The following is a 27079-nucleotide window of genomic DNA, read 5'->3' as shown; positions in this document are numbered from 1 at the left end:
TGGGGGCTCATCGGTGTAGCCGGGGCTGGCAGCTGCCCCCCAAATCAAGTAAAGAATTAAATAAAACTAACTGACCAATTGTGTCACACATAACTCGGTCCTGTCCCCTACACACATAAAGCCTGCCCCCCCCTAAAATAAATCCTGGCCATGCACAGGTCAGGGCTAGCACCTTCTTAATACTAAGAGGAGGGAAATCCACAAGGGATATAGATTTTGAAGTGGGAGGGGGGTTGAGTGAACTTTTTAAGAAAATCCTTTCCAGCAAGATTTTCACAGGCCTGTTACTTGTTCGACCCCATTGTCCTCCTCAAGCAGGGCCTCCTTTCCTGGCATTTCGCTGTGTATCAGGTGGCGATGAGGGAAGCTGTCTATGGAAAGGAGCTCCTAGCCAGCCGCCATATGCAGCTGTCGGAACAGGAAGCTCTATATAGAGGCAGCTTCCTTCCCCTTTAGGTTATTTGTGGAAGGTGTGCAGCATGTGCAAGAGGGGGAGGCCCTTGAACAGAGCAGCAGGACAACGGAGGCGTTTTTGGAGACCACGCGTAGCTTAGGACTTGCGCAAATGACTTAGAGGGGTGGTCATACCGTAGACTTTATCATATCACAGAATTGGAAGGGACCACAATTGTCATCTAGTCTAACACAATGCAATTCGGGAATCTTTTGCCCAACATGGGGTTTGAACCCACAACCCTGAGATTAAGGGTCTCGTGTTCCCGGGCCTGGGATTCTCAGCTGTCATATGAAGACCTCTGCTAGTCTAACTACGGTTCCTCTTCCTCCAGATCTTTGCATCCTTTGGAGACCAGCTCTGTCTTTCCCCTCCTCTTGGAATGTTACCCAAAACGGTCCATTGTCTGTGGCTAGACCACCCCATGGAAGATGTTCCAGCCCTGCCAAGACCCTCCTGACTGCCTTGACTTCTAAACGGCACTCAGCTTCCATCTCCGCACATGCAGCCGCTGGGGCCCACAGCCACTGCTCCCCCCCCCAAAAAAAACCCCCCTCAGGATACTGTTTTTTGTTCCAGAGTTGTACGTGAAGAGAGTATTAGAACTAGAGCTCTTGCTAAAAAGGGAAGAGAAAATTGGGGAGAGGGGGATCTGAGGAGCTGCAGGTCATCCATTGGACAGAGCAGAGAAAGGATTAGGGGAGAAGGTTTCCTCCTTCTTGAAGGGCACCTGCTTGGTATGTAGAAGGGCCCAGGTTCAGTCCTCGGCATCTGCATGTAGTGCTGGGAATTTCCACTGCCTGAAACCCTGCAGCATTCTACCAGTCAGCGTGGACAATATTGAACTAGATGTACCAATGATTCTGGCTGAGTACGAAGGCCGCTGCTTTCTATCTTCTACTGCTCTCCTAATTTAGAGGGAGTGGGGAGAAAAGGGCTTCCAACTTCCATTACTTCACTGAAGATGGGGATTGTGCCCTGTGAGCATCTCCAACTAACCCTTTCCTTTTGCCCCTTTTGCCTGTGAATCCTTCACGCTAAGCTACAGCGAGCAGAGCACGCAAAGTTGGAGCTTCCCACATTTCCCCTGAAACCTGCAACTTGTCGTCTTCTGTTTCAGGTGCGGAGCAGGGGAAAGGGAAGACAGCCACAGGCAATGTTGTGCCGGTTCTGAAACGGAGCCTCTATCGCTTTAATCCTGGGTACATCAGTGTCGCACCCTTCTGGGAGCTGTGCATTAGGGTGCTGCTTCTAAGGTTAGACAGATAAGACTATGGGAAATAGGGCAAGAGGTCCCCACCCCTCCTTCCCAGCAAGGTCCTTTTCCATGGAGGAAGGTGTGAGTATATTACCGTGCCTCTGGAGTCCAGGTGGGAACACTCAACTTTCCCCTCCCCGCCAAATACCCCACCTCTGTGTCCGCTCTGAGCTGGCTCGGCTACCGTGGCGGAAGCTAGAGCATCTACGGTGCTACTCAGCAAGTGGCACGGCGTCAGTACTCCCAGAGGGTGGCCCGGTGCAGGGTGTCGGCATCGGCGCGCAGGGTCCCGGCTTGGTCGCCGCGGAGGTATTTGCCGTTCTTCCCTTTGATGGCTACCCGGCTGCACTCGCGGAACTCAAAGTAGAAATCCTCCGACATCTCGCCGTCGCTGCAGACGGTGCCGTTGGTGGCCACATACCAGAACTTGCCACCGAGGCCTAGGAGCATTGAAGGAGCAGGTGTCAGTGGGAAATAATAATAATAATAATAATAATAATAATAATAATAATAATAATAATAATTTAGTTATAGCCTGCCCTTCCCAACTGAAGCCGGGCTCAGAGCAGCTAACAAAGTAAAATGATGAAGGTAAAGGTAAAGGGACCCCTGACCATTAGGTCCAGTCATGACCAACTCTGGGGTTGCGGCGCTCATCTCTCTTTATTGGCCGAGGGAGCTGGCGTACAGCTTCCGAGTCATGTGGCCAGCATGACTAAACCGCTTCTGGCGAACCAGAGCAGTGCACGGAAACGCCGTTTACCTTCCCGCCGGAGCAGTACCTATTTATCTACTTGCACTTTGAAGTGCTTTCGAACTGCTAGGTTGGCAGGAGCAGGGACCGAGCAACGGGAGCTCACTGCGTTGCGGGGATTCGAACCACCGACCTTCTGATCGGCAAGTCCTAGGCTCTGTTGTTTAACCCACAGCGCCACCTGCGTCCCAGTAAAATGATACAACATTCTAAAATCATTTCATTCTAAAATCAGTTCAAATCAGATTAATGGCAACCATTGGGCTAGAGTTCTGTGAAGATTGCCAAAGGATTGGTCAGGTTGTGCCCTGGCCAAAGGCCAGGCGGAACAGCTCTGTCTTGCAGGCCCTGCGGAAAGATGTCAAGCCCCGCAGGGCCCTAGTCTCTTGTGACAGAGCGTTTCACCAGATTGGGGCCACAGCCGAAAAAGCCCTGGCTCTGTTTGAGGCCAGCCTAACCTCTCTGTGGCCCGGGACCTCCAAGATGTTTTTGTTTGAAGATGTAAGGTCCTCCGTGGGACATACCAGGAGAGGCGGTCCCGTAGGTACGAGGGTCCTAGGCCGTATAGGGCTTTAAAGGTTAAAACCTTGCATGTAATCGAGCACATAGAGGCACCACCACCTCCCCCCCTCTCTTAAAGGTGCATGGGATTGACGTTTGTGGCAGGTAGTGATCCGTTTGGGGGAGAAATCTGAAGTTCTAGGAAAGAAAGGATAGAACAGGGATGTGGAACATGTGGCCTTGCTAATGTACCTGGGCTCCCAATGCCCATCATCCCTTGGCCACGGGTTCCTTAAAAGAGCTGCTGAGTCATAACTGCTCCAGTCATCCACACACACACACATGACTGAGACCACAGCAAAGAACTGGCGGAACCTTATAAAGCTACCAAGCTGGGCTACAGGGGAAGTCCAAGCAAATACGGTGGAAAAGCAGGGTCGTTGGCACTTAGGGGGGCTCTTCCAGTTGCAAACGTGGCCACCTCCCAGGTCCACATGGAGGCAGTCCCACATTGCTGACTACTTGTGAGGCTCCCCATGTGTCTACAATCCCGAATCGCAGCACGATAAAAGGTCATAAGCGAATTTTGAGAAGGTTCTAGGCACTTTAGGGGGGAAAGTAAATTCCGAGGGGCCCACCCCTTTGCTGTTCTGGTGTCCTCCCCAGAGAAGGCATCTGAGTGGCTGGGCTTGCTGCCACTCTTCTTCCACTCAGTGGAATTTTACTGTTAAGGAAACACCACAGCTGCAGCTTCAAGTACTAGCCATAACACTTTCTAGAGTGTGGCTGCTTGTCAACAATGGCCAGCTACCATTGAGGGATGAGAGGGCCGCAAAATCCCCAGACTTTTGCCTAGCAGTCTATTGCTTGACAGTGCCACTGCCCAATCCTCATTGGCTGTTTTTCACCTCCTGCACTCGCATAAATATATATTCATTGGGTACTCCTGCAAACCTTGGGGTTCCCCCCCTCCCATGCCTGATGATACTTTTCTGGCCTCACACCCAGAGTTTGTTATAGGATGGAATTGGCAATGGGTTCTAATGGTGAGGTTAAAGTTCTCCAAATGGTAGGAACTGCTTTGCACAAATAGCTTACTGTGGTAGTGCATGGGGGGGACCTGACTTTGCAGTCAGTTGGAACATAGGAACCTGCCTTATACAGAGATAGAGTGTTGGGTCCACCTACCTCATTATTGTCTACACTGGTTGGCAGAGGCTCTCCAGGGTTTTAGGTGGAAGTTGGAGGGGCTGCGTTCACAGCTGGGAAACAAATGTTCTCGTAGCATCCCTCCGACATATGGTCCAAAATTATTTCACTATGTGATGAGCTCCCTCCCCAGCTCCCAGTTTGCAGCCAGTTAGTGAGTTACCTTTGATCTGGTAAGCGCCGTCGTTGAAGATGATCTGGAAGACATCATAGACGGAACGGTTGGCGTCTAGCAAGTTGGAGTTGCGGTGGTAGCACACGAAGCCATGAGCCCCGCGAAGGACCAGGATGGGCCGGTTGATCAGCTTGAGAACAAATTCCTCATCCTCCCCTGTAGTCAGATAACTGTAGGTCAGTGAGTTCGGAAGCTAATGTGACTGTGATGAGCTAGGGATCCAAAATGTGCATTTGTGAATACATTTGCATCAGACTTCAGCCCGAGTGAGTCCAGGATTGCTCTCCCAGCCACATACGTGCTTTCAGTAGCCTGAATTTGCAGATCTCCAGCTAACGTTTTTGCTTTTCATTAGGAGTTCTGTAAGCAGGATCAGTCCGCTTTCAATTCCCCCTTCCAGTTAAGTTTCTGAGGTTACAACTGGGCTTCATCCAACTTCTGCGAGCTCCTTGCCATTATTGATCCTAAGAGTTGCAAATGCGGAAGAATCCTGGACAAACTATGTCATTGATTACTCGTTATTTTGAAACTGCTCTGGCATCACCTTAGTGCTCTCCTCCTGCTTTGGCATACTGAATTGGCATCTGCAGGTAAGCCAGAGTCCGACCGGAGTGGCCTTCCTGCTATTGGGCTCATCTCAGGTGCACCTGGAAGCCATCCAGCTTTAAGCCGCACTAAACAGCTGCGTCACTTTCAGTAGGACTTTGGTGGCCTTTTCTGACACCTGGCAATAGCCACCTGCTCTCCTGACTTGCAAGGTGTGCCTGAGGACCTTACAGCTGCTTAGGATAAGACCACACTTGTTGGCCTATTGCTGCTCCCTCCCCACTTCCAGTCAAGTAACTTCCAGTTTCAATCTTGGTTGGCCTGTGCTCTAGCAAAAGTGACTTCCTCCCAACTGGCCTGCAAACTCTTCGTTTCATTTGTTCTCAATATAGCCTCCGCTGGAACTGCTCAATATCTACGCAACCTTTTCTCCGCTCTCAGGTTCTGACTGTCCCGTGCCACAAAGACCCAGCTATACTTGTAATATATTCCGTTGGCTCATTCGTTGTGATCTTGCCCCACAATGTTCCAGTTTCCATATAACACAGATTTAGGTACTCTCCTGATGCCCATCGAGCATGGTTTTGGCTCACCTACCTCTTCCAGCGACCATTCTCAATAAGGAAGCTGCAGCAAATAGCGGAAGACGAGCACACAGACTGTGGTCCTTGGTTTATCAGGTTTAAAGGTAAAGGTAAAGGACCCCTGACAGTTAAGTCCAGTTGCGAACGACTCGCTTTATTGGCCAAGGGAGCTGATGTTTTTCCGCAGACAGTTTTTCCGGGTCATGTGGCCAGCATGACTAAGCCGCTTCTGGCGAACCAGAGCAGTGCATGGAAATGCCATTGACCTTCCTGCTGGAGCGGTACCTATTTATCTACTTGCACTTTGATGTGCTTTTGAACTGCTAGGCTGGCAGGAGCAGGGACCGAGCAATGGGAGCTCACCCCATCGCGGGGATTCAAAAAGCTGAACTTCCGATCAGCAAGCCCAAGGCTCAGTGGTTTACACCACAGTGCCACCCGCGTCCCTTTATCAGGTTTAGGCCCCCGTAATTGAGGCAATGGCATCCCATTGTAAGACTCACCCACTGCATCACTGACAGCTGCCAGTTGTCCATTCTTCTTGGTGCAGATATATTTGCCATTGCGAGCTTTGAGGGCTACCCGGCGTCCACGCCACTCCATATCAAACATGGTGCTAGCAGATCTGGGGGAACAAAGCAAGGGGAGGGAGAGCACTGGTCAGATTGTGAATGATCATTTTGCTCTTTCTTCCCTATTGTGTATTTAACATACAGAGAGTGCAGCCCTACACACACTTGCATGGGCGTAGGTCTTGCTGAAATCAACAGGGTTTTGTGCACAGGACACCACATTGTGTAGCAGGTGCAACAAATTGCCACTCTCCCCCATTAGGTTGCTGGCGGGAGCGGGAAGGAATACCTGGGGGGAAATGGGGAGCGGTTCCTTGACTGGAAGAACTTGTAAGCCTGGTTCTGGTAATTCCTAAGCTAAGAATACGCTGAGAGGCACCCTGCTCCATCATTCGCAGTGTGTGACTGCCTGGTGAATCTCAGGGTTCTAATAAAGACCAAAACAGATCCCACAAGTCTGTCCACCCGAAGTTTAGAATCTGCAGATAATTCTGAGCTAGATGGACCAATAGTCTATCTCAATGCAAAGCAGCTTCCTAGGATCCCCTAATTGCTTGAAGTTACTGACAATGGCAGTCCTCTCTCCCTCTCTCTCTTACATTCCACTTCTGTCGCTAAAGGTGCTGCTATAGGAATAAAGGACACACAGCAAATTACCCTGGGCAAGTGCACCAGGGCTGAGGACGCCTGCCTTGTCTGTGACCATCTAGTTCTTCAGCTGGTGAGTTGGGTCCCACTGACTAGCGGCTTGCGCAGCCAACCTAAGATGGGTCACAACCGCTGTACTATCAAAAATTCAGTAGTGAGCTATATGTCCTATTTTGCAGTATTATTTGTTTCTTATAAGTGTGTTTCAAAAAATTCAGCAGTGAATCCCAAACTCCGTGTTCGAGCTGACAGTGGGTCCCAGGTCTGGAAAAAGCTTGCAAACATCCTAATTTAGCCCGGTTATGTATGCACACTTTTGCCTGAGACTCACTAGCTACCCTTGGGAGATGCTGCTCTGCTGCCTTCCCAGTTGGTATCAATGATGGTGCCGTACTGAACATTATCCTGAATTATCCTGCCTTCTCTGAATGGCTTTGCTGTTCACTTCCAGGTCCCTGATTCTCAAACATATGTGCAAATTCTTGTATGTCTGCAATGCTGTGCCCAAACCATGCTTTTCCTTTCCAGACACACAAAAGGAAGCGTTGATGGACATTCGTTTAGGCAACTGTATTTGCCTCAAGTCCTGCTTGGGGGCAAACCAGAGTCACTGGCTTGCTGCTGTGAAAAATGGGCCGCAGGAACAGAGAGCCCACTGATCTGACTCGGTAGAGGTCTTCTATGTGCTTATGCAACCATCACTCCTTCCCAGAAGCCCTGTTCTAAGTCTTGCATTCTCTCCATGCCCTGGCTCTCCTTCTGTTATGTCTAGCCAAAACTGCCATCAGACTTCCAAGGCCCCAAATGCTCTAGGGCCCCATTAGTGACATGAGGACATGACCTAACTCACACTTCTGTGGCTGTGGCCTGAATTCCCCCATGCGACACCAAGGTCCAGTAGTTGCCCGTGTTGGAATGGAAGATGCACTTCTTGGTTTCTTTATCAATCTGTATCTGGAAGGTTTCGTGGTGTGTCTCTTCATCCTGATTGGCCGAGACGTTGACACCTAGTAGGAAGAAAGGACACCGTTTCATATTGTTTAGATCCATCGTGCTCCACTGTCAGGCATGAGACCAGATACGAAAACCTGTGAGAAGGGTTCAAGCAGAGGTCCATCTTAGAATCATAGAATGGTAAAGTTGGAAGGGACCCTGAGGATCACACAGTCCAACCCTCTGCAATATGCAGCTGTCCCATGTGGGGATCGAACCTGCAATCTTGGTGTTATCAACACCACGCTCTAACCAAACTGAACTATCTAGTTGAAGGCGTTCCTTCAGACACACAAAAGAGAGATAGAGAAGGTGTAACTAATTATCGGGGGGGGGGGGAATAAAAAGTAAATATATGGTTCATTAATTATGGACAGCCCCATAAAATGTGAGTAACAGCCAACAGTAAATTCTGAGAATATGAACAACAGAAAAACAACAACGCTCTTCCTATATTTTCGCCTGGAGGATCACGCTAAATGTGACTCTGTTCACAAAAATAGCAATTACATGAATTAAAAACAAAAACCCAAGTAAATAGGTGCGGGTGGTTGATCCAGATCAAGACCACAGCAATGGGCAATAGGTTAAATCCGTATCCCTCCCACCAGAGTCACATTTGAAGTTGAGGGCCTTATACATAGGAGCCGTCTCCTAGGGACCAAGGAGGCTTTGCCCCCCCCCCCCAATAAAATACTTGAGGAGGCCAGCCCCCCCCCCAAAAAAAGTTGATGGGCATTGCCATTCAAATGGTATGTGTAATTGATTATGTGGGGCAGGACTTACCTGGGCCCACCCCCCAATATTTTATTCAAGTTGGCACCCCTGCACCTATACCTACTACTTATGCAGAGGTGGGGGGAGAAGAAGAAGAAGAAGAAGAAGAAGAAGAAGAAGAAGAAGAAGAAGAAGAAGAAGAAGAAGAGGAATAGTAGTAGTAGTAGTAGTAGTTTGGATTTGATATCCCGCCTTTCACTCCCTTTAAGGAGTCTCAAAGCGGCTAACATTCTCCTTTCCCTTCCTCCCCCACAACAAACACTCTGTGAGGTGAGTGGAGCTGAGAGACTTCAGAGAAGTGTGACTAGCCCAAGGACACCCAGCAGCTGCATGTGGAGGAGTGGAGACACGAACCCAGTTCCCCAGATTACAAGTCTACTGCTCTTAACCACTACACCACACTGGCTCTCCACAATTGCTGCTTGAATGTTTAGTTTGGGGCCCCCACTAACTTGCCTCTGCCTCCATCCTCTGTGCCTTGGAGGGCTGCTGTTGGTCATCCCATCCTTGCTAGCATTCCATAAGGCTTAGGGCACTACACAGATAGCAGGGCTTTATCTCATTCACCCCCACAAAAGCCCTGAGATGTGTGTGACTCACTTTCATTCCATTGTGATGGGGATCTGCAGTAGAGATATAGCTATTTTCTCTAAGCCACCTGGTTAAGTCTACAACAAAAGCTAATCTTTAATCCAGGTCCAACATCCTATATGCTAATAGCAAATTCATTCTCCAAGTGACGATGCTTATGCAGCCAAAATTCATAAGAGGAAGGAATCGGTAATAGACTTGAGGAATCCCAAAGTTTGCAGAAATACAAATTAAGGAGGGGAGGGAAAGAACCTCAAACAATCTAATCAGGGCTGAGCATGCTCAGTTGCCATAGAATGCTGAGTATTTGTTTAGGGATGGGGAAACTGAAAACTGGGAGAGGATGGAACGGAATATCCTGGGAAAGGGTATGGCTGGCTGGAACACTGAACAGGAGCACTCCACGTCGCCGTACTTTGTTGCAGGTCCCTGGTTCTGTCTACTGGACAATGCCAAATAGAAGACAGGTGTGTAGTTTTCAAGTGCCTCTCACTGATTTGATTGTCATAGTTGGCACTTGGATTTGTCTCCTGATTGGCTAGAAACCAATTGGACATGTCATTATCTAGTTCTTAACATTCTGTTGGCAAGCATGGGCAGGAAACCACCCAAGAAAACACTCCACTGTTCTCTAGTCAGCTCTAGCCAGCTCGGGCCTGAGCCCTGTCTACACCACCTCAAATGCAGCCTCCCTACGAAGTGCCTAATTTTTTTGATTTATTAGCCATAGGTGTGTGATTCACAGAACTTGCTTAGTCAATTCCCCATGAAGCTCACTGCTGGCAGTCAGATCACCAAAGAGTGACTGCAGGCGATTGATTAAGATCTCTCAATCTCTCTCTTGCAACCTTCCTCCCCACCTCATGAATTACTCTTCCCCCTCCCCCTCTCTGAAACTAAATGTGATCTGCGATTGTTTTAAAGCTCCAGTTGGGAAGCTCCAATTATATTTTCCCCCCCAGAACAGCAGTACTGTAGTGGGAAAATTCCCCAATGCTCTGATCAAAACCATAGCTTCCATAGCTGCTTCAAAGTAAAAGCCGAGACATCAAGAGACTCCTGAATCGGTTTCAGCTTTCCTATGCATGCAATGTACATTCGCATACTCTGCAAGCCTATTCTTGACCTGTTCTTTCTTTCTTTTAAGTCCTTGTTCATCTGGCTATAGCGCCACAGTCAGGCTGGCTGGGATGTTGGGCCATTCCTCAACCTGCCCTGATTATTTCCAGGAGGCAATTTCATCCTGGGACCAGAGATTTTGCAGATCTGTGATCTTTGTCAAAAAAAAAATAATAATGGCCTAATGCGAGCGCTATGCTTTGCTGTCAGCTGGTTCACCCAGGACTGGTTTTGTCCTCCTACCAGATTTGTGACGTAATTTATGATTCCAACAAGAGGCAAGTAAGAGGAACTTATCTCTTTAGTATCCCCTGTGCCTATTGTTTTAAAGCCTAAGGAAATCAGAGGGAAAGAACTAAGCAGCACGTACCACAATCTCCGAAGTAAATAAATTGCCATAAAGCTGACAAACCAATGAGCTAACATTAACAAATTTATTCAAAACAAAGGGGTGGTGGAATCTTCAACGATAAATCAAACATTTCCACACACCCTGGCTTTGTCTGTAGCAAAAGGATAGATAGATGATGTCATTTCTCCAAAGATGGCATACATACATTGATTTCCTCACAGCAATGACACTGTAAGGAAGATAATGTTAACAGCGGGAGAACTAAGGCCAGGGCTATGCATTTGCACCAGCAACAATGCTGGATTGGGTCTGCTGATGCAACCACACAGCCCAAGCCTTGCCTGGTTCCTGACCTCACCTTCTCAGTATGCAGAGCTGATGCTACTGCTGGCTAGTTATTGTTGTGGCTTCACCCCACCAGACACTATGCTTCTAAGATACAGATACTGGCCCAAGGTCACCCAGTGAGTTCCATGCAGAGCCGGGGAAATAGCAGCCTAATATATATATATATATATATATATATATATATATTTGCTTTCGTAGATTTTCACGGGTACAGGAATGCAGGTTTTGGTGTCCTCGGGTGTCTTCCCGTGTAAAAGTTGGGGTGTCTAGGCGACGTTTCGACGAGGTCTCACTCGTCATCTTCAGGCTGGTGCTTTCGGCTTCTTGTTACTGGAACAGAGCAGGATCTCAGTGTTTGAGTTCCTATAAATACTGTTGAGGAGGTGTGGTGTATAGCCTCCAATGTTCTGGGCAGAGAGGAGGTTCCCAGGCTAGTGTGCCTTTTCTTCTTTTGTTCCTTAATTACTTGAGGGATATCTTGAGTGATTTCTTGAGTGATTTCCTGAATCCCACTTAGGTGGGTCATTAGGTGTGGATTAGTTGCTAAAGCCTTCGTGTCTTGAACTCTTGAACTTTGTGAAGAGTTTTTCTGAGAAGATGGCTGTACTGCACTTGGTTGTGCTCTGGCTTGGCTTCGTGTATAGGGGCGAGCTGTGGTTTTGTGGCCTGTGCCAGCCAGATCTGTGTAGGGATTGCAGGGGGGTGCAGCATCCGGAGGTGCCACCCTGGTTTGGCTACTGGATGGTGTCTGTAATTTATCTGTGGAGAGGGTCTGGGTTTGGGTCTGGTGTGGTTGATTGGTGATGGCGTTCTGTGTGCCTCTGGATCTGGTGTCAGATTTTGTGGGGAGGGCTAATTTCCAGATGTCTGGCAAGCGGGATGTGTCGTCACGCTTGTTCATGTTGTGAGGGTGTTTCTCTATCTCGATGGCTTCCATGATTATTCTCTTGTGGTGATGTTCCATGTTAAAGAGCAATTTGGAATCTGCAAAATTAATTTCGTGTCCTGTTTCTTTCATGTGTTGGAAAAGAGAGGAAGTTTTTTCTTCTTTTTTGACGGCATTCTTGTGTTCTGCGATCCGTGCATTTATTCGTCTGTTTGTTTGTCCAATGTACGTGGCTGGGCAGACTTTGCAGGGTATTTCATAGACCCCTTGGTTTTCCAACTGAATTTTATCCTTGGGGTTTCTGAGGATATTGGCTATTTTTTGGTTGGTGCAAAAGGTTGTTTTGATATTGTGTTTATGGAGGATTTTGCTAATTTTATCTGAAAGAAACACCCCCCAAAAACCAAGACACAGAAGAAAACAATGGCATAGCCCTCCTTCCTTATATCAAGGGCACTACAGATAAAATTAGCAAAATCCTCCATAAACACAATATCAAAACAACCTTTTGCACCAACCAAAAAATAGCCAATATCCTCAGAAACCCCAAGGATAAAATTCAGTTGGAAAACCAAGGGGTCTATGAAATACCCTGCAAAGTCTGCCCAGCCACGTACATTGGACAAACAAACAGACGAATAAATGCACGGATCGCAGAACACAAGAATGCCGTCAAAAAAGAAGAAAAAACTTCCTCTCTTTTCCAACACATGAAAGAAACAGGACACGAAATTAATTTTGCAGATTCCAAATTGCTCTTTAACATGGAACATCACCACAAGAGAATAATCATGGAAGCCATCGAGATAGAGAAACACCCTCACAACATGAACAAGCGTGACGACACATCCCGCTTGCCAGACATCTGGAAATTAGCCCTCCCCACAAAATCTGACACCAGATCCAGAGGCACACAGAACGCCATCACCAATCAACCACACCAGACCCAAACCCAGACCCTCTCCACAGATAAATTACAGACACCATCCAGTAGCCAAACCAGGGTGGCACCTCCGGATGCTGCACCCCCCTGCAATCCCTACACAGATCTGGCTGGCACAGGCCACAAAACCACAGCTCGCCCCTATACACGAAGCCAAGCCAGAGCACAACCAAGTGCAGTACAGCCATCTTCTCAGAAAAACTCTTCACAAAGTTCAAGAGTTCAAGACACGAAGGCTTTAGCAACTAATCCACACCTAATGACCCACCTAAGTGGGATTCAGGAAATCACTCAAGAAATCACTCAAGATATCCCTCAAGTAATTAAGGAACAAAAGAAGAAAAGGCACACTAGCCTGGGAACCTCCTCTCTGCCCAGAACATTGGAGGCTATACACCACACCTCCTCAACAGTATTTATAGGAACTCAAACACTGAGATCCTGCTCTGTTCCAGTAACAAGAAGCCGAAAGCACCAGCCTGAAGATGACGAGTGAGACCTCGTCGAAACGTCGCCTAGACACCCCAACTTTTACACGGGAAGACACCCGAGGACACCAAAACCTGCATATATATATATATATATATATATATATGGGCCAAAAGTGTTATGAACCTAATGGTTCATCCAACCCTGGTTTTCTTTCCACCAGCCCCTTCAGCCACCACACTTGCAACGTTAGCATGACAGCTCAGCACTCACCAGGGTTAGGGATCCTCCTGGCATGGTAAAAGTATACAATACAGGTAAAGCTAAATTGGTTTAAATGAGAAGCCACATGGGTAAGTCTTCTCCCTTGCCTGGCATTTAATCAGCTCTTACCTCTGCAACACAGGTCTTTTCAAGTGGATTGTATGATCCACCATAACCGGCTCCTCAGGAGCACCACAGCTGACCAGTGGTTCACTCCCCTCTCTCTCTCTCTCTCCTTCCAAATTCCTAGGAATTTTGGTGGGCTACTAAATACCCCCCCCCCCCAGATTAAAGCACAATAACTCGTATTTTAATAACTTTTTTCATTCAGCACCAGTATCATAATCAAAACCAGCACCTTATTATGAAAATCTCAGGCTGCAAGTTAGGCCACTGAGGAATAACTCTTTTAATTTGTTCATTTCTAGAAAAAAGAAATAGACTGTGTTAGTCCCTATTATGAAAACCATGGGCCCTCAGCAAAAGCCTTGTTTACCTGCTTGACAATCTGACCCTGGTGAAAAAACTGTCATTAGTAAAAATAACTAAATCATGTGCAGGACCATGAATAAACCCATACCCTCCAACATTTCTCTGATGAAAATAGGGATGTCTCATTCCATAATGATAATTTTACTATTTATGCCCCATACATCCTACTGGGTTGCCCCAGCCACTCTGGGCAGCTACCAACATATATAGAAACATAAAAAAACATTAAACATAAAAAACTTCCCTATACAGGATTGCCTTCAGACGGCATGAGGGTTGGATAACTCCATGCTCTCCAACATTTCTCCAATGAAAATAGGGACATCCTAAGGAAAAGTGGGACATTCTGGGATCAAATCAGAAACTGGGACGGCTTCTCTAAATTGGGGATGTCCTTGGAAAATAGGGACACTTGGAGAGTCTGTAAACCCTTTTCTGTGGACCACCTAAATGGAGCTTGCAGACCACCAGCGGTCCATGGATCACAGTTTGAAAACCTCGCAGTTTGACAATTATATTTTCTCCTGATTGCCTTGGTAGTGTTGCCTTGGGGAAGGGAAAAGTCATGATTACTCATTGTGTGTGTGTGTCTACCAATATGACACACAGAGAGTCAAAGATAACTTGTACGTATGTGGTGATTGTGGGATCCACAATCTTATCACTTTTTAAAACGAATGTCACTCACATAGAGACAGGAAGATGGGACTTCCCAGGGCCAGCCTCACCATAAGGCACTCTGAGGTGGCCGCCTCAGACATCAAATGCTGAGGGAGCAAAACTGTGTGTCATGTGGCATACCCAGTGAGTATCCCCTAGACTAGCTTGCTGCTTTCAAGTGCAGTAGAGGCCTCTGCCCCTGAGTTGAAGCAGGATTCAAATGCCCGTCTAGTCAGCTTTTACACACAATCAGCTTTCGTACACAGAAGGGGGTAGCACTGTCTCATCCTTCGCCACAGGCAGAAAAACATATTGGGCTGGTCATAACATCTTCCTTGGAATCCTCTGCCTGAGTCAGTTTTGCTGCTTCGCATTGTTGCTGCCTTTGTCTGCAGGGTTTCATTTACCAACAGACTCCACAGCCAACCTTAGTGGGCAAGCTACCGTATTTTTTGGTCTATAAGATGCACCAGACCATAAGATGCACTTAGTTTTTGGAGAAGGAAAACAAGGAAAAAAATATTCTGAATCCCAGAAGCCAGAACAGCAAGAGGGATCGCTGTGCAGTGAAAGCAGCAATCCCTCTTGCTGTTCTGGCTTCTGGGATAGCTGCGCAGCCTGCATTTGCTCCATAAGACGCACACACATTCCCCCTTACTTTTTAGGAGGGAAAAAGTGAGTCTTATAGAGCAAAAAATACGGTACATTTTCTCGATGCATCCCATAAGCACCAGCCATGGTCAAGTCCACTGTATAGCTTTCTCCATCCTGATGCTCTCCAAATGCTTGGGAGTACGTCTTCCATAATCACCAGCCAGCGCGTCCAATGGTCAGGGATGATGGGAGTTGTAGTCCAACAACATCTGGGAGGGTTCCGGATTGGGGAAGGCTGGTGTGGTGGACCCCTCCAGGCAAACTACTTTTGATTAGATTCCTCACCGCAAGGAACCATATACCTGGAGGGAAGGTATTCATCAGAATCTCCACACAAACTCTTGTCAAACAGGTTACAATTGACAAGGAAGATGGCTAACCCTCCAAGCTGAAGGGGCATTAACGATCCCTGCTAAAATTATGCCCACCTCACTGAGCCATAGGCACCCCCTTCTCACACTCCTGCGTTGCTAGCAAATCCTCCAACAATCACTTTAATTATCCTCATTAATCTGATTGCTGTTGTTTCCATCTGGCTGACACACAAGCCCCCTATTAATAACTTGCCAGCCAATGTCACCAGCTCCTAAGTGGCTTGGAACAGGCAAAGGAGGTCTGTGAGCCTCTGTGTTGGCTGTTGCTCATTGCCAACAAAGCAAGTCTCTTGCCAACATACTGATATCTCTGGCATCCCACCATCCCAATGGGTATGACCAGACCTGGCAAAAATGCAGAGGGAAGGCTCTGGCTAGTATCTATAGGGCCAAGCGGGATGAGATTGTAATAGTTTGACAATATAATATTAACCCTAGCAGAAGAGACTAGCTTCTGGGCCTGTCAGCCACATCCAAGCTCTTCCCGCCGGAGGGCAGTGATAAACATTGCTGCGTTTCATCAGCATAAGACAGGTTATGACTGAACTTAAATGTGGGATAATCCTATTCAAAGAGATGAAGTGGCTGGTTGGAACAGCTGGCGGGGGGAGACTGGGGCAAAGGGGATCGGGGGCTGGGATTAAGGAGATACAGAGGGAACCATTTAGGAATTCGCAAGCACATCCTGTGGGTAGCTTCAAATCATTCAAGTCGAAGAGCCAGTGCAGACCAAAGTGCAGTTGATTAATCCCCGTAAGTAGCTGCTCTTGTAATTGGCCTACTCATATGAGCGGCAAAGCTTCTGAAATGGGGACACAACACAACAATAAACCCAACCCCCTCCATATAATCTATGGAGGTTTGCCACTTCGACAAGGACCCATATGTTGGTTTTGCAAGTACAGGAGCTTTGTTTTGTTTTTAATTGAACATATTAGAGTTTCTGAAATAAGAGGTCACTGACGGTGACAATGGACTAAAAATGAAACACCAATATGCTGAAGAAGAGTTGAATGCTGCAGCAGCCTACTAGGGGAGTTGCCAATGAATTTTTTAAAAAGCACAAAACAGCAGAGAAGAATTGGCCTCACGCATCACCAGCAACGTCACGGTCCCTATTCAGAAGGTATCTGCAAGAGGATACCTGCTTGATCAATGCAAGAGACTACCTGGTCCGACCTTTCATTGTCCACAGTGGCCAGTCAGATGCTTCTAGGAAGTCCACAAGCAGACTATGAAGAAAACAACCTCTGCCACTTGTTTATTACTCCCCAGACAGTCCAGACCAACTAGTATCAGTGGCAGCCACTTTGGTGGGCCAGAATCGACACAGACACTGCTGCAGCTTACTAGATCAATTTTGCTTTCAGGTCACTTTCTGTTCCTTTTGCCTCTCATCTCCCTCTGACCTCACAACTCTACATTCCCCATCACCCCCACCATGTTTACCAATGCAGGGTGATACTTCAATGCATCTGATGAAATAGTCTGTGGCTCCTGAAAGCTTAGCCACAGTAAATGCGTTCGTTTTTTTAAGGTGGCACAATACTCTCTGCTATTTTTAGAACTGCCTTCCATGCATTTGCCTAATCCTCTTTGTAAAGCTGTCTAAACTAGTGCCCGTTGACACATAGTGTGGCAGCGAATGTGGCCTAGGACACGCATGAAGACACACCGCAGAGAACATGCAAGATTAGAAGTGGGCACGTTGGCCATAGGAAGACGGCTGCTTTCCCAGAGACAAAAGGCTGCATTTTAGGTGCTGAAGAAAAGCAAAAGCCACCTGGGTTCCATGCTATGAATGAATAGCAAGTATGCTCTACTTTTGTTTCACCATAAGCAGATGGTCTGGTGAGGCCCACTGCTTTATAAGTATACAACTGTGCGCACGTTCAGTTTTAAGAGGTATACACACCACAGCAACTTCTACGTAGGGTCAGCTACATCTGTGTTCACACACACCCATGAACTAGAAGACATTTTTAGGCTAAAGTGGAAAGGACGATTGGTTCAAGAAAGCATGGCTATACTGTACTGTAAACAGCCTGTTAAATGACCTAGGGAGGAGGGGAAATAATAAAGTTTCTTTTGATGATCATGCTGGGATTGATTGATTGATTGATTGGGGGCATTCACTTGTTTCAGCTTCTCCACACACGTTATCTCAGATCCTTCTCAACACTTCGCAACCACCCTTCAAAGCTAAGGCGTGTCCGCAGGGGTGTTATGTCCATATTGCAGATGAGTAGCTGAGGCTTAGAAAGAGCAGCTTGCCTAAAAAACATAGAGCCTAGTGGTAAATTTGTGGCTGAGGAGAGATTGGAAATGACAACTTCCTATCTAACAGCTTACAGCAAAATTTTCTCCTCCCTCAAAATTACAGGTGGGAAAGAACCTCATTAATTTCTGTGGAGCGATAAGCCCTATTTTTGCAGTTTGATGTATGACACTTTGGGCCACAAAGTAAAAAAGTTCCCTTCCCTCACAGGACTTGGATTTCCCCCTTCCCCCTTCTTTCGTTGGGTTACGGATGGAATGGCCTTTCAAGCTTGACCGGAAGATCAAGTTATACAGTGATCTTCGGGACTTTTCGTTCATGGGAGACTGGGTAGCTCCTCTTTCCCCCAGAAACTGGCATAGGCCAGGTTGCTATAGTAACGGACACAAGCCATTTGGCAGCATGGCATTTCCTGTTGCCACCTGTTACTCACTCAGCTCCCATCTGGTTGGTTTATGTACCGCTAGGGTTTGTTTGCCCATCGCATGACTCCTAAGCTAGCTGAGGAAGAATACAATGAAGTGGGTCATCTTGAGGAAATCAGACTGATTTCCATACAACATGCAAATACATGTACAGTTCATTCCAAAAGCACTCGTTGGCTGTTGTAGAAGCTGAAGATCTTCCTTCTTAAGCTTTAAATAAAGCAATTTTTCTACAGTTGATGACCACTGACCGCTGATGTCTTCAGATCATTTAATTCATTAAGGATTGAAACACACACCATTTTGCTGGCAAAACGTATTTACCTGAATTTTATAGCTGAGGAAAAACATGCAATACACACCAAATCCCCTCCTTCACCTCAGAAACAAAGCAACCTCCTGCATATTTGCCTCCACAATGCCCAAAGAAAGAAAAGGGAGAGATCAACATGGTGTTGTTTTTCCAGAAACAGCTACCCTTGAACAAGGCATCTAGAGTCCTACCACACAATGCAAGATTTAAATTTCTAGTACAGTTCCCTTTTCAGAATATGGGTTTCTATTTGATTTTAAATTAAAGTTCCTATCCTCATGACCCTCATGATTCCACACAGAGAAAAATGTAAAATGAGGATGGTATTTGTCATAGTTTTGGAGATGATATCAGGGCAGAGTGAAAATGAAAAATTTCAGGACATACATTTCATGGCCCTGGGATGACCAGGCGAAATTCCTTCTTCTACTAAGCTGTTAATAAAGAGTACAGAAGCACTGTTCTCTTTTGCATCTAGACACCCTAGACGCCCCCAATTCCTTGTTTTTCCATATTTAGGTCCATATTTGAAATCCCATAAGCACTTACATGTGAGTAAGTCCCACAGAATGCATATCTCTGAGTAGATATGAATAAATTTACACTGTGCTTAATCCCCTCCACATTTTCCCACTCATGTTCCAAATTCAAAAAAGGTAACCAGAAGAAAATGCAAAGGTACTTTATATAGATATAAAATCAAATTGCACTCCATTGTCACAGCTGACAATCGCTGTTGTTAAAGGGGCCCCTATAGGAGCCCATTCAAAAGTTGACAGCCTTAACCTGCTTCTGAATTGGGGCATTTAATACCCACCAGAACATCAGAAGACTGATGGACTAGAATCATCTCCCAGAGCTTCTTAAAAACAGCATTGAAAAGAAGAAGGGTCCATATCCAATCACTTTTCTCTGGGGCAAGAGGAGCGGCTCCTGGGTAAGCATGCTTAAATCAGTCTTTTTTCCTCTGGTTGGGGATTTTTGATTATTATTATTATTATTTTTAAAAAGGCTAATTATCAATGCCAGGCAATGTGAATTTTAAATTTGCATTTATTTAAATGAATTAATATGCAAACATCTGGTAACTCCACGGGGAGGCTAAGAAAATAATTACGCTAATCACTGTGAGAGAAGAGGCCCATACTGCATTACAGTAATGAAGGCCAGATAAGCAACTAAGGGCAGGAATACAGTGGATTAGCTGCCCACCTAATACAGTTCAGACACACTTTTGTAAAACAGGACAAAAGGGGTATATTAAACAATGGCCAAAAGTGCAGGTTCCCCACTCTGTTAATGCAGAGTTAATCCAGACAAGCTGTTGTGTAAATAGGAAAGGCGATCCGGACATGGGGCTACAAGTGGTTGGGGTGGGGTGGGTGTCGTGCAGTCCCCTGTAAAGACCAAGTGTGCAGCCTGGGCTTGGTGCTGTCTATGGAAGCACAAATGACTGTGGTTGCTTTTTACTTACTGCACTCTTATTTAGAGAAAGCAGACCTTGCCTCCATCAAACATGCGCTAGTTACATCCAGACTAGACTACTGCAGTGTGTTCTATGGGGTGCTGCCCTGGAAGACAACCCAGAAACCTCTGCTGGTATTCAGGGTGTCTTTTGAGGGTAGACATTTAGACCATATTATATACCAATACTGTGCCAGCTTGCCGGAGCATTTCCAAGCCAGATTCCAAATGTTAGCTTTGAGTTCTAGAGCCGTAAACCAGGTGGGGTCACTAACATGGTGCCCACAAGCGAACATGGAACTCACAAAAACCTTCCCTGTGTTTCCCCTCCCTCTGCTGAAATTAGACTTGAAAGAAGCAGTGTATTGTAGCCCATAAGTTAGGCTGCAATATGTACTTAGTTGCAGTGTGTATGTGAGGCCCACAACAAATTTCTCTCGTTTGCCTATGTATGTGCCCATAGGGCCCCCAAACGCTGGCAACCTATGTCTTAAATAGCCCAGGACCCGGTTATGTGAAGGACCATGTAACAGTCTGGGCCTTAAGATCAGACCGCCAACACTGCCTGGAGATGGCCCCATAAGGCAGTATATAAATAAAGGTAAAGGTAAAGGGACCCCTGACCATTAGGTCCAGTCGTGGCCGACTCTGGGGTTGCGGCGCTCATCTTGCTTTATTGGCCGAGGGAGCCGGTGTATAGCTTCCGGGTCATGTGGCCAGCATGACTAAGCCGCTTCTGGTGAACCAGAGCAGCACACGGAAACGCCATTTACCTTCCCGCTGGAGCAGTACCTATTTATCTACTTGTACTTTGATGTGCTTTTGAACTGCTAGGTTGGCAGGAGCAGGGACCGAACGGGAGCTCACCCCGTCGCGGGGATTCGAACTGCCAACCTTCTGATCGGCAAGTCCTAGGCTCTGTGGTTTAACCCACAGCGCCACCCACATCCCGCAGTATATAAATATTTTACATAAATAAAGGTCAGTTAGGTTGTGTACACACCATACATTTAAAGCATACACACACACACACACACAGAGAGAGAGAGAGACAGACAGAGAGAGAGAGAGAGAGAGAGAATGAATAATGGGAAATACAGTGTACCCTATGCTGAGCTACAATTCCCAGTACCCTTAACAAACTACAGTTCCCAGGATACTTGGGGGTGCTTTAAATGAATGGTATATAAGCAGGTGTGCACCAGATATAGGGCCTTGTCAGTGGTGGTTTACCGGAACTGTCTTCCAAGGGATTTGTAACCGGCCCCGTCAGGGCCAACCTTGAAAAAGCCTTTGAAGAACCATCTGTTCTGATTGGCTTTTAATTAAGATTATTTTATTAAGGTAGCTGCTCTCTTAGAGTGTTGGTTTTAGGCTGCTAGTTATTAGAGATTGTTGTTTTAACTCTTTCTATGTTGGGCCGTGTATTATTTTAAAGATTAGTTAATTTGTAGCAACTGAATGCTAGTTGTTTGGTATTGTGCTGGTCAAAATTTGTGTTATGTACATTATTTTATTGGAATTGCCTTTTTATCTGGTATATATTTGCATGCCACCCAGCGAGGACATTACCCTGCAAGGCAGCCTAAAACCCTTTAAATAGAAATAAATTTAAAAATAGAAATAAATGAACATTTGGGCAGGGAATTCTAAACAACATTGGCGCTTCGGAAATGAAGCCGATGGAGACCTGCCCATCAGTTTGTCTTCGTGTCACAAAAAAGTTTCAGCTATTTAATTTCTTCCTGCCAGGCTGCTTTGAAGGCACAGAATCAGGGCCAGCTTTTCTTAAAAAGAACGCAACCCTAGTTTCAGAGTACAGAAGCAGAGTGTGATTACTCCAGATCGATTTGCTTCACCTGATTCATTCGTCCTCCATCTTTTTATCCCTCTTCTTACTGGCTCACAGCCTGGTACACGAAGCCAGTGAAGCTTTCCCTGTCGTGAAGATAGTGATGAGGAAAGCTTGACTTGCTTAAGTTTGTGTGAGAACCCTGTTTGAGGCACGGGAGCTGGGTTAGCATACAATGCGGCAACCATAGCAGAAACAGGGCACAGCCTTTTCTGTTTTCAAGAGACAGTTGGTGTTGCAATTAGGCAAATGGGTTGGGAGGGTGATTCGTTGGTTATCATTAGGTGTAGTGTCAAGGTTTGCATGCGGCCTTCCAAATCCTGTGGTGGCGCTTGAAGAGGGAGAGAGAAAACGAAGGAAGAGAATGGATGGATAATGGATGGATAAAGGGAAGAGACGTGGGTGCTTGTGTACACCTGTGGTAGAGGGGGAAGAGAGAAAATAAAAGGATGGTGTATGAATAGAGGGGGAGAGGGAGAGCTAGAGAGAGAGAGAGAAGGGCTGTCCCACCCAATTTTTGCATTGGCCTCACCTGCCGCCTGCAATAGGCATCCTCCAGCCCCAATTGAACAAGGCCCTCAGCCCCGGAAAGGTGTTAAAAGCTATAGTCCGTGGCCACTATAATCACCCAAAGGTGCACAGGTCAAGAAAAAAGCATGGTGTAATGGTTAGAGTGGTGGACTAGGACCTGGAAGTCCTGGGTTGAAATCCCCACTCAGCCATGAAACTTAGGGTCACCTTGGGCCAGCCGCCATCTCTTAACCTAACCTACCTCATAGAGGATGAAATGAGGGAGGAAGAGAACCATGAACACCACCTCAATATCCTTGGAAGATCAAGGTGGTATATAAATGCAATAAATAAATGAAAATAAACAGGAGATTACAGTTAGTTTTCTCTTAGATGCATGGGAAGAAGTAGTTATGGGGGAATAGCATTCTCCCTCTGGAAAGAATTTCAGAACCTTGGGAAAGGAATATTTTCTCAACATGAAACCATCACTCTGTAGCACCTTCAGACATTTGGGACATAGCTTTGCTGGGGATTGCTGCTGTTCTTTTGTTTGGGGGCTGATTGAAATATGGTCCGGTTGTGTAAGCAGTTTAAAGGCCAGTTCTGGAGCCATATGGGAAAGATGTAAGGTTGGAGTTGCCTTTCATTCTTTACCCAGAAGGCCTTTGGGAGTGCCATTGATCTCTGGGCAGGGGGAGATCGCCTAAAATGGTTCACTGAAGAGCATTTCCTAGAAATGCTGGGGTAGGACATGGGAATCGTAGGAATGGGCAACTACAGCTGTGAATGTGAACAGCCCTTTCAGGGACACTGGGCAGATGTTTGATGGACACCGTTGGCAGCACTAAAAGCAATGTAGGAAGAATGAAGGAGAGCTGGATGCACCCACTGATAGGAAGAAGGTTATAAAATTGATTATAATTTTTTAATACCAAGGACGGCAGTAGATGATGGAATCCAAGTGCCATTGCCTAATTGTGTTGAAGGAAGTTAAATGTAACGAGCACATCATCTGTCCACACGCCACTCAGATTAATAGTTGTTGCTGGAGAGAGCTTGTAAAAATCTCAATCCATTCCAGCAGGGCCACTCTCTGGTGTGCATGCACAGAATCAGAGGCCTGTAAATTCACATGAGTGTCATTCTTGCTAAAGGGCTGCCAGACCCACTGGCTTATCTATGGAGCCACCATGCCAGTATTAGCAAAATCACAGGAGAGTGGCCCATCCTTTGAATATAAGACAGAGCCTGCAACTGTTCTTGTTTCTTAAGCAGCAGGGATGCCTGCTGACATACTGATTATCATGTGGACTAGAAGAACTTCCAATCTGACACGCTGCCATAGAAGCAGTAGCAAAACATAGAGAGCGAAGCAGACTTTCCTCTTCTCCACCGGCGCCACTGCACTTGTCCTTGGCTTTCAGACCCTGCACTCATCTCTTCCCCACAACATCTTCCTAGATCCTTATCTGTGCAAATGAGCACAACGCACCTGCCCTGTACTAGAAACGGATATTGACTTGATGGAGACCAGCAAGGAACCATAATAGACGCCATGAGACACATCTTTCCTTCCCTATCCAAGCATGAGGATTAGGAAGGCAGCTCCTGAAGCAAAGAAGCATCAGGAAACTGATGGTGGCAACTGCCATCATCAACACCCCCCACCATATGCATTCGAATAGTGAGTCACCTGTGGCTAAGAACAAGCATATTACCATTGTACAAAGCGGACGAAAAAACAAGTCACCCATATTATGGCTATGGAGCTAGGAGGGGAGAGGAGTATTCCCTGGCTATGCGTAGTCCCACAGAGCAGAAAGGTAATGGATTTACCTTGCCGGATGGAGACATATCTGCCATTGGAGGCCACGAAAACTACTTGCGGGTGGCTCTCTTCCAGATCAAAGAGTTCATCTTTGCCCGGCTTGGAGCTCCTGCCAGATTTTAGAGTGCCGGTAGGTCCCATGGGCGCCAGGTATTTCCCATCGCAATCCTTGAAGGCCAGCTTGCCTGCCTTGAATTCCAGGGTGTACCCTGCGCGGGGGTCGGGCTCCTTGACCAGAGTGCCATCGTTGCGCAGGTAGCGGTTGTCGCAGGTTCTCAGGCAGTACTTCTTGTTCTGGAAGGTGAGGGTGATAAGCGAGTCCACACCCCAAGGGATGTTGCTGTCGGTGGAGATCTCGTCCTCCTGAGCGCTGAGGTGCGCATACCTTCTCCTGCTCACGCTCAAGAGGTTGGCCTGGGGGTGGATAGCCAAGTGCACAGCCCAGAGCTCTGTTTCTGTGATGGTCTGGGCAAAGCAGGACAACCTGTCTTCGGAACCGCCAAAGAAACGCTTGTAGGGTTCTGACTGGAGCGCCCAGCGCCCATCCGACTGGGTGACAATGACAAAACGCCCATCACCTCCCGGTTTCTCGGCTTCACATGAGACCTTGCCGTCCTTGTCGGCAGATAAGTACCTACCTAGGTGGCTCTTCAGGAAGACCACGGAGCTGTCTCCGTCCTGCTCCAGGGTCCATATCTGCTTCCTTTTCAGGCTGGGCGCCGAGGCGTTGACCTTGTAGCCAAAGCTCTCTGCCGTCAGGTACCTGTTGTCAGAGTTAATCAAGCCAAACTGGATCTTCAGAAGCTGGTGGATCCCATTCGTTGGCATCTTCTGTCCGGACAGCGGATATAGTCCCAAGGACTGGGGTGGGCGCCTAAGGTCTTCCCAGTCCTTCCTCGGGGGTACGGAAACGTGCACGCTCACATAGGCACAGCCGAGCGAGCCGAGCGATCTGGATTAGTGCAAATGAACCTTACACCTCAGTCAAAGACCCAATGACGTGCACCTGCCCCAGTTCCCAGTCTCTTTCTCTCTCTGTGTGTGTGTGTGCACCAGCTCTTCCTACATTTAATCTTCTGCCCGTAAAGCCAATCTCGTTTGGCTGCCTCGTCCCCCCTGCTGGCAGTGCTGCTGCCTCCTGCGTGGCTCACACTGACCTCTTCCTCCTCCTCATCTTCTCCAGCGTGGCGAGGGGGTGGGGTGCGGATGGAGAGGAGAGAATGCTCAGGGAAAAATGTACATGCTTAAGCACCCGCAGCCTTGCTTAATTAGCGCAGCTAGGATTACAAAGATTTCAATGAGCTGCCGGCCTCCTGTAACCAATAGTGGGGCTTCTACAGAAGACACAAAGAAGGGAGGGGGGCTTTGACAGGCTACACAATGGCCTTTTGATGAGACCTATTCTTCCGCTCCGGCCTGCTCCCTGCGCTTGTAGTGCTCTGCACTGTATCTGTGTGTCTCTTGTTTGCGTTGTCTCCCTTCTTCTAAGGCTTGATCCACCCCAAACGCCTTTCTATCCCACCGCTAAGGCCAAAACGCTCAAGCGGCAACTCAATCTGCCGCCTCTCCCTGGAGGAGGATTTATTTTTCTTAGCGCCGCTTTGGTTAACGTTACCGAGGGCTCTCTGATTCCATGCGGCAGGTCACCTCCAAGCCGAGAGTGCCTGCCTGGCCCAGCCTCTAATCTCCTTAACAATTAGCTGGGCATTTCTATTAGTGTAAACCTTTCATCCTCCTTTGGCCCCTTTGCCTCCATCTGTTCCGTAACCCCAAATCCACAGCTCTGTCAAAAGGATAATAGTGGCCTGGCCCCCCTAGGAAACCGATGGGGCGGCCTAGCTGAGAGGCCTAGCTCAGAATCGAACCAGGGTGGGAAGAAGGGAGGCTGGGCCGTCCGGGGCTGCACGGCAGCTCAGATAAATGCAACTTGAAAGAATGGGGATAGATTTAAACCCAGCAAGTTGGAATCTGCTGAAGCAGAAGTTGTTGAATGACAGAGGTGAAAGCCACCCAGAATAGCTTGGCTGTCCTAGCTGCCTCTGTAGACAACAGCAAGGCCTGCTCTGCTCTCCTCCACCACCCGCCGCTGCCATGACTTCAGAACAGATACTTTTTAAGATCCTTCCATTTAGCCAGAGAGAGAGAGTTGCTAACATATGGGAGGGTTGGGTTGACAATACCACAGTTGACAGTTAGCAAAAATAGGGTTGGGGAAAACATGCCGGCAGATGGCGAAGGCCCAGTGGTTCTTATGAAACAGGCAGCAGCGAGATCCCAAATGATCAGAATAAATCTGACCCACAAAATGCACCACTGCTCTCTGTGTCCCCAACTAAGGCTGCTGTCCTATGTTCACTGAGCCCCATTTAACACAGTGGGGCATATGTCTGAGTAAACATGCAAGTCACGCTGTGCAAGGGAACAACTTGTTTGGATCCGCTGACTTTCCTTCTGTTGATGGGTTTCCCGGCTCCATCGTCGCTCTGCAGTCTCTTGAAAATCTGCCTCTGGGACTTTAAGTGACATTGAGGGGCATGGTGTCTGGATGCAAAAGTGGCCAGGGCACCTGCAACTTTAATAGTTGTGTAGAAGAGGGGATTTTAGCAGGGGCAGATTGCATTACATAGCTATTAAAGGTGCAGAAGTCCTGCCTGCTTTTGCATTTGGCTACCCTTATTGAGAATGTTGTGGATATGGTGCGGGGGCGCTGCAGATGAAGGAGGCTGCAGACATCACCTCCATCATTGCATGGAGGCAAGAGAGATTTGCCCAAGGGAAGCCTAACAGGTTCCTTGTTTGAATGAGAAGTCTAAGAATTGCATC

The 27079-nt window shown here is 47.2% G+C and overlaps 1 protein-coding gene across 1 annotated transcript; it reads right to left on the bottom strand.

The window, feature by feature from the left end:
- Positions 1 to 439: 439 nt before the first annotated feature.
- Positions 440 to 26904, bottom strand: FSCN2 (fascin actin-bundling protein 2, retinal). The gene is made up of 5 exons (XM_083427704.1): positions 24265 to 26904; positions 7552 to 7708; positions 5985 to 6106; positions 4340 to 4507; positions 440 to 2152 (listed from the first exon to the last, which is right to left on the bottom strand). The coding sequence occupies exons 1-5, from the start codon at positions 25082 to 25084 to the stop codon at positions 1947 to 1949; spliced, it is 1473 nt and encodes a 490-aa protein (XP_083283830.1). The 5' UTR covers positions 25085 to 26904; the 3' UTR covers positions 440 to 1946.
- Between the last annotated feature and the right edge of the window lie 175 nt (positions 26905 to 27079).

This window comes from Podarcis tiliguerta (genome assembly GCF_965153285.1).
Source record: "Podarcis tiliguerta genome assembly, chromosome: 2".
Lineage (NCBI taxonomy): Eukaryota > Metazoa > Chordata > Lepidosauria > Squamata > Lacertidae > Podarcis > Podarcis tiliguerta.
Note: the sequence above shows the minus strand (reverse complement) of the source record. Positions and strands in the feature narration are given on the sequence as shown.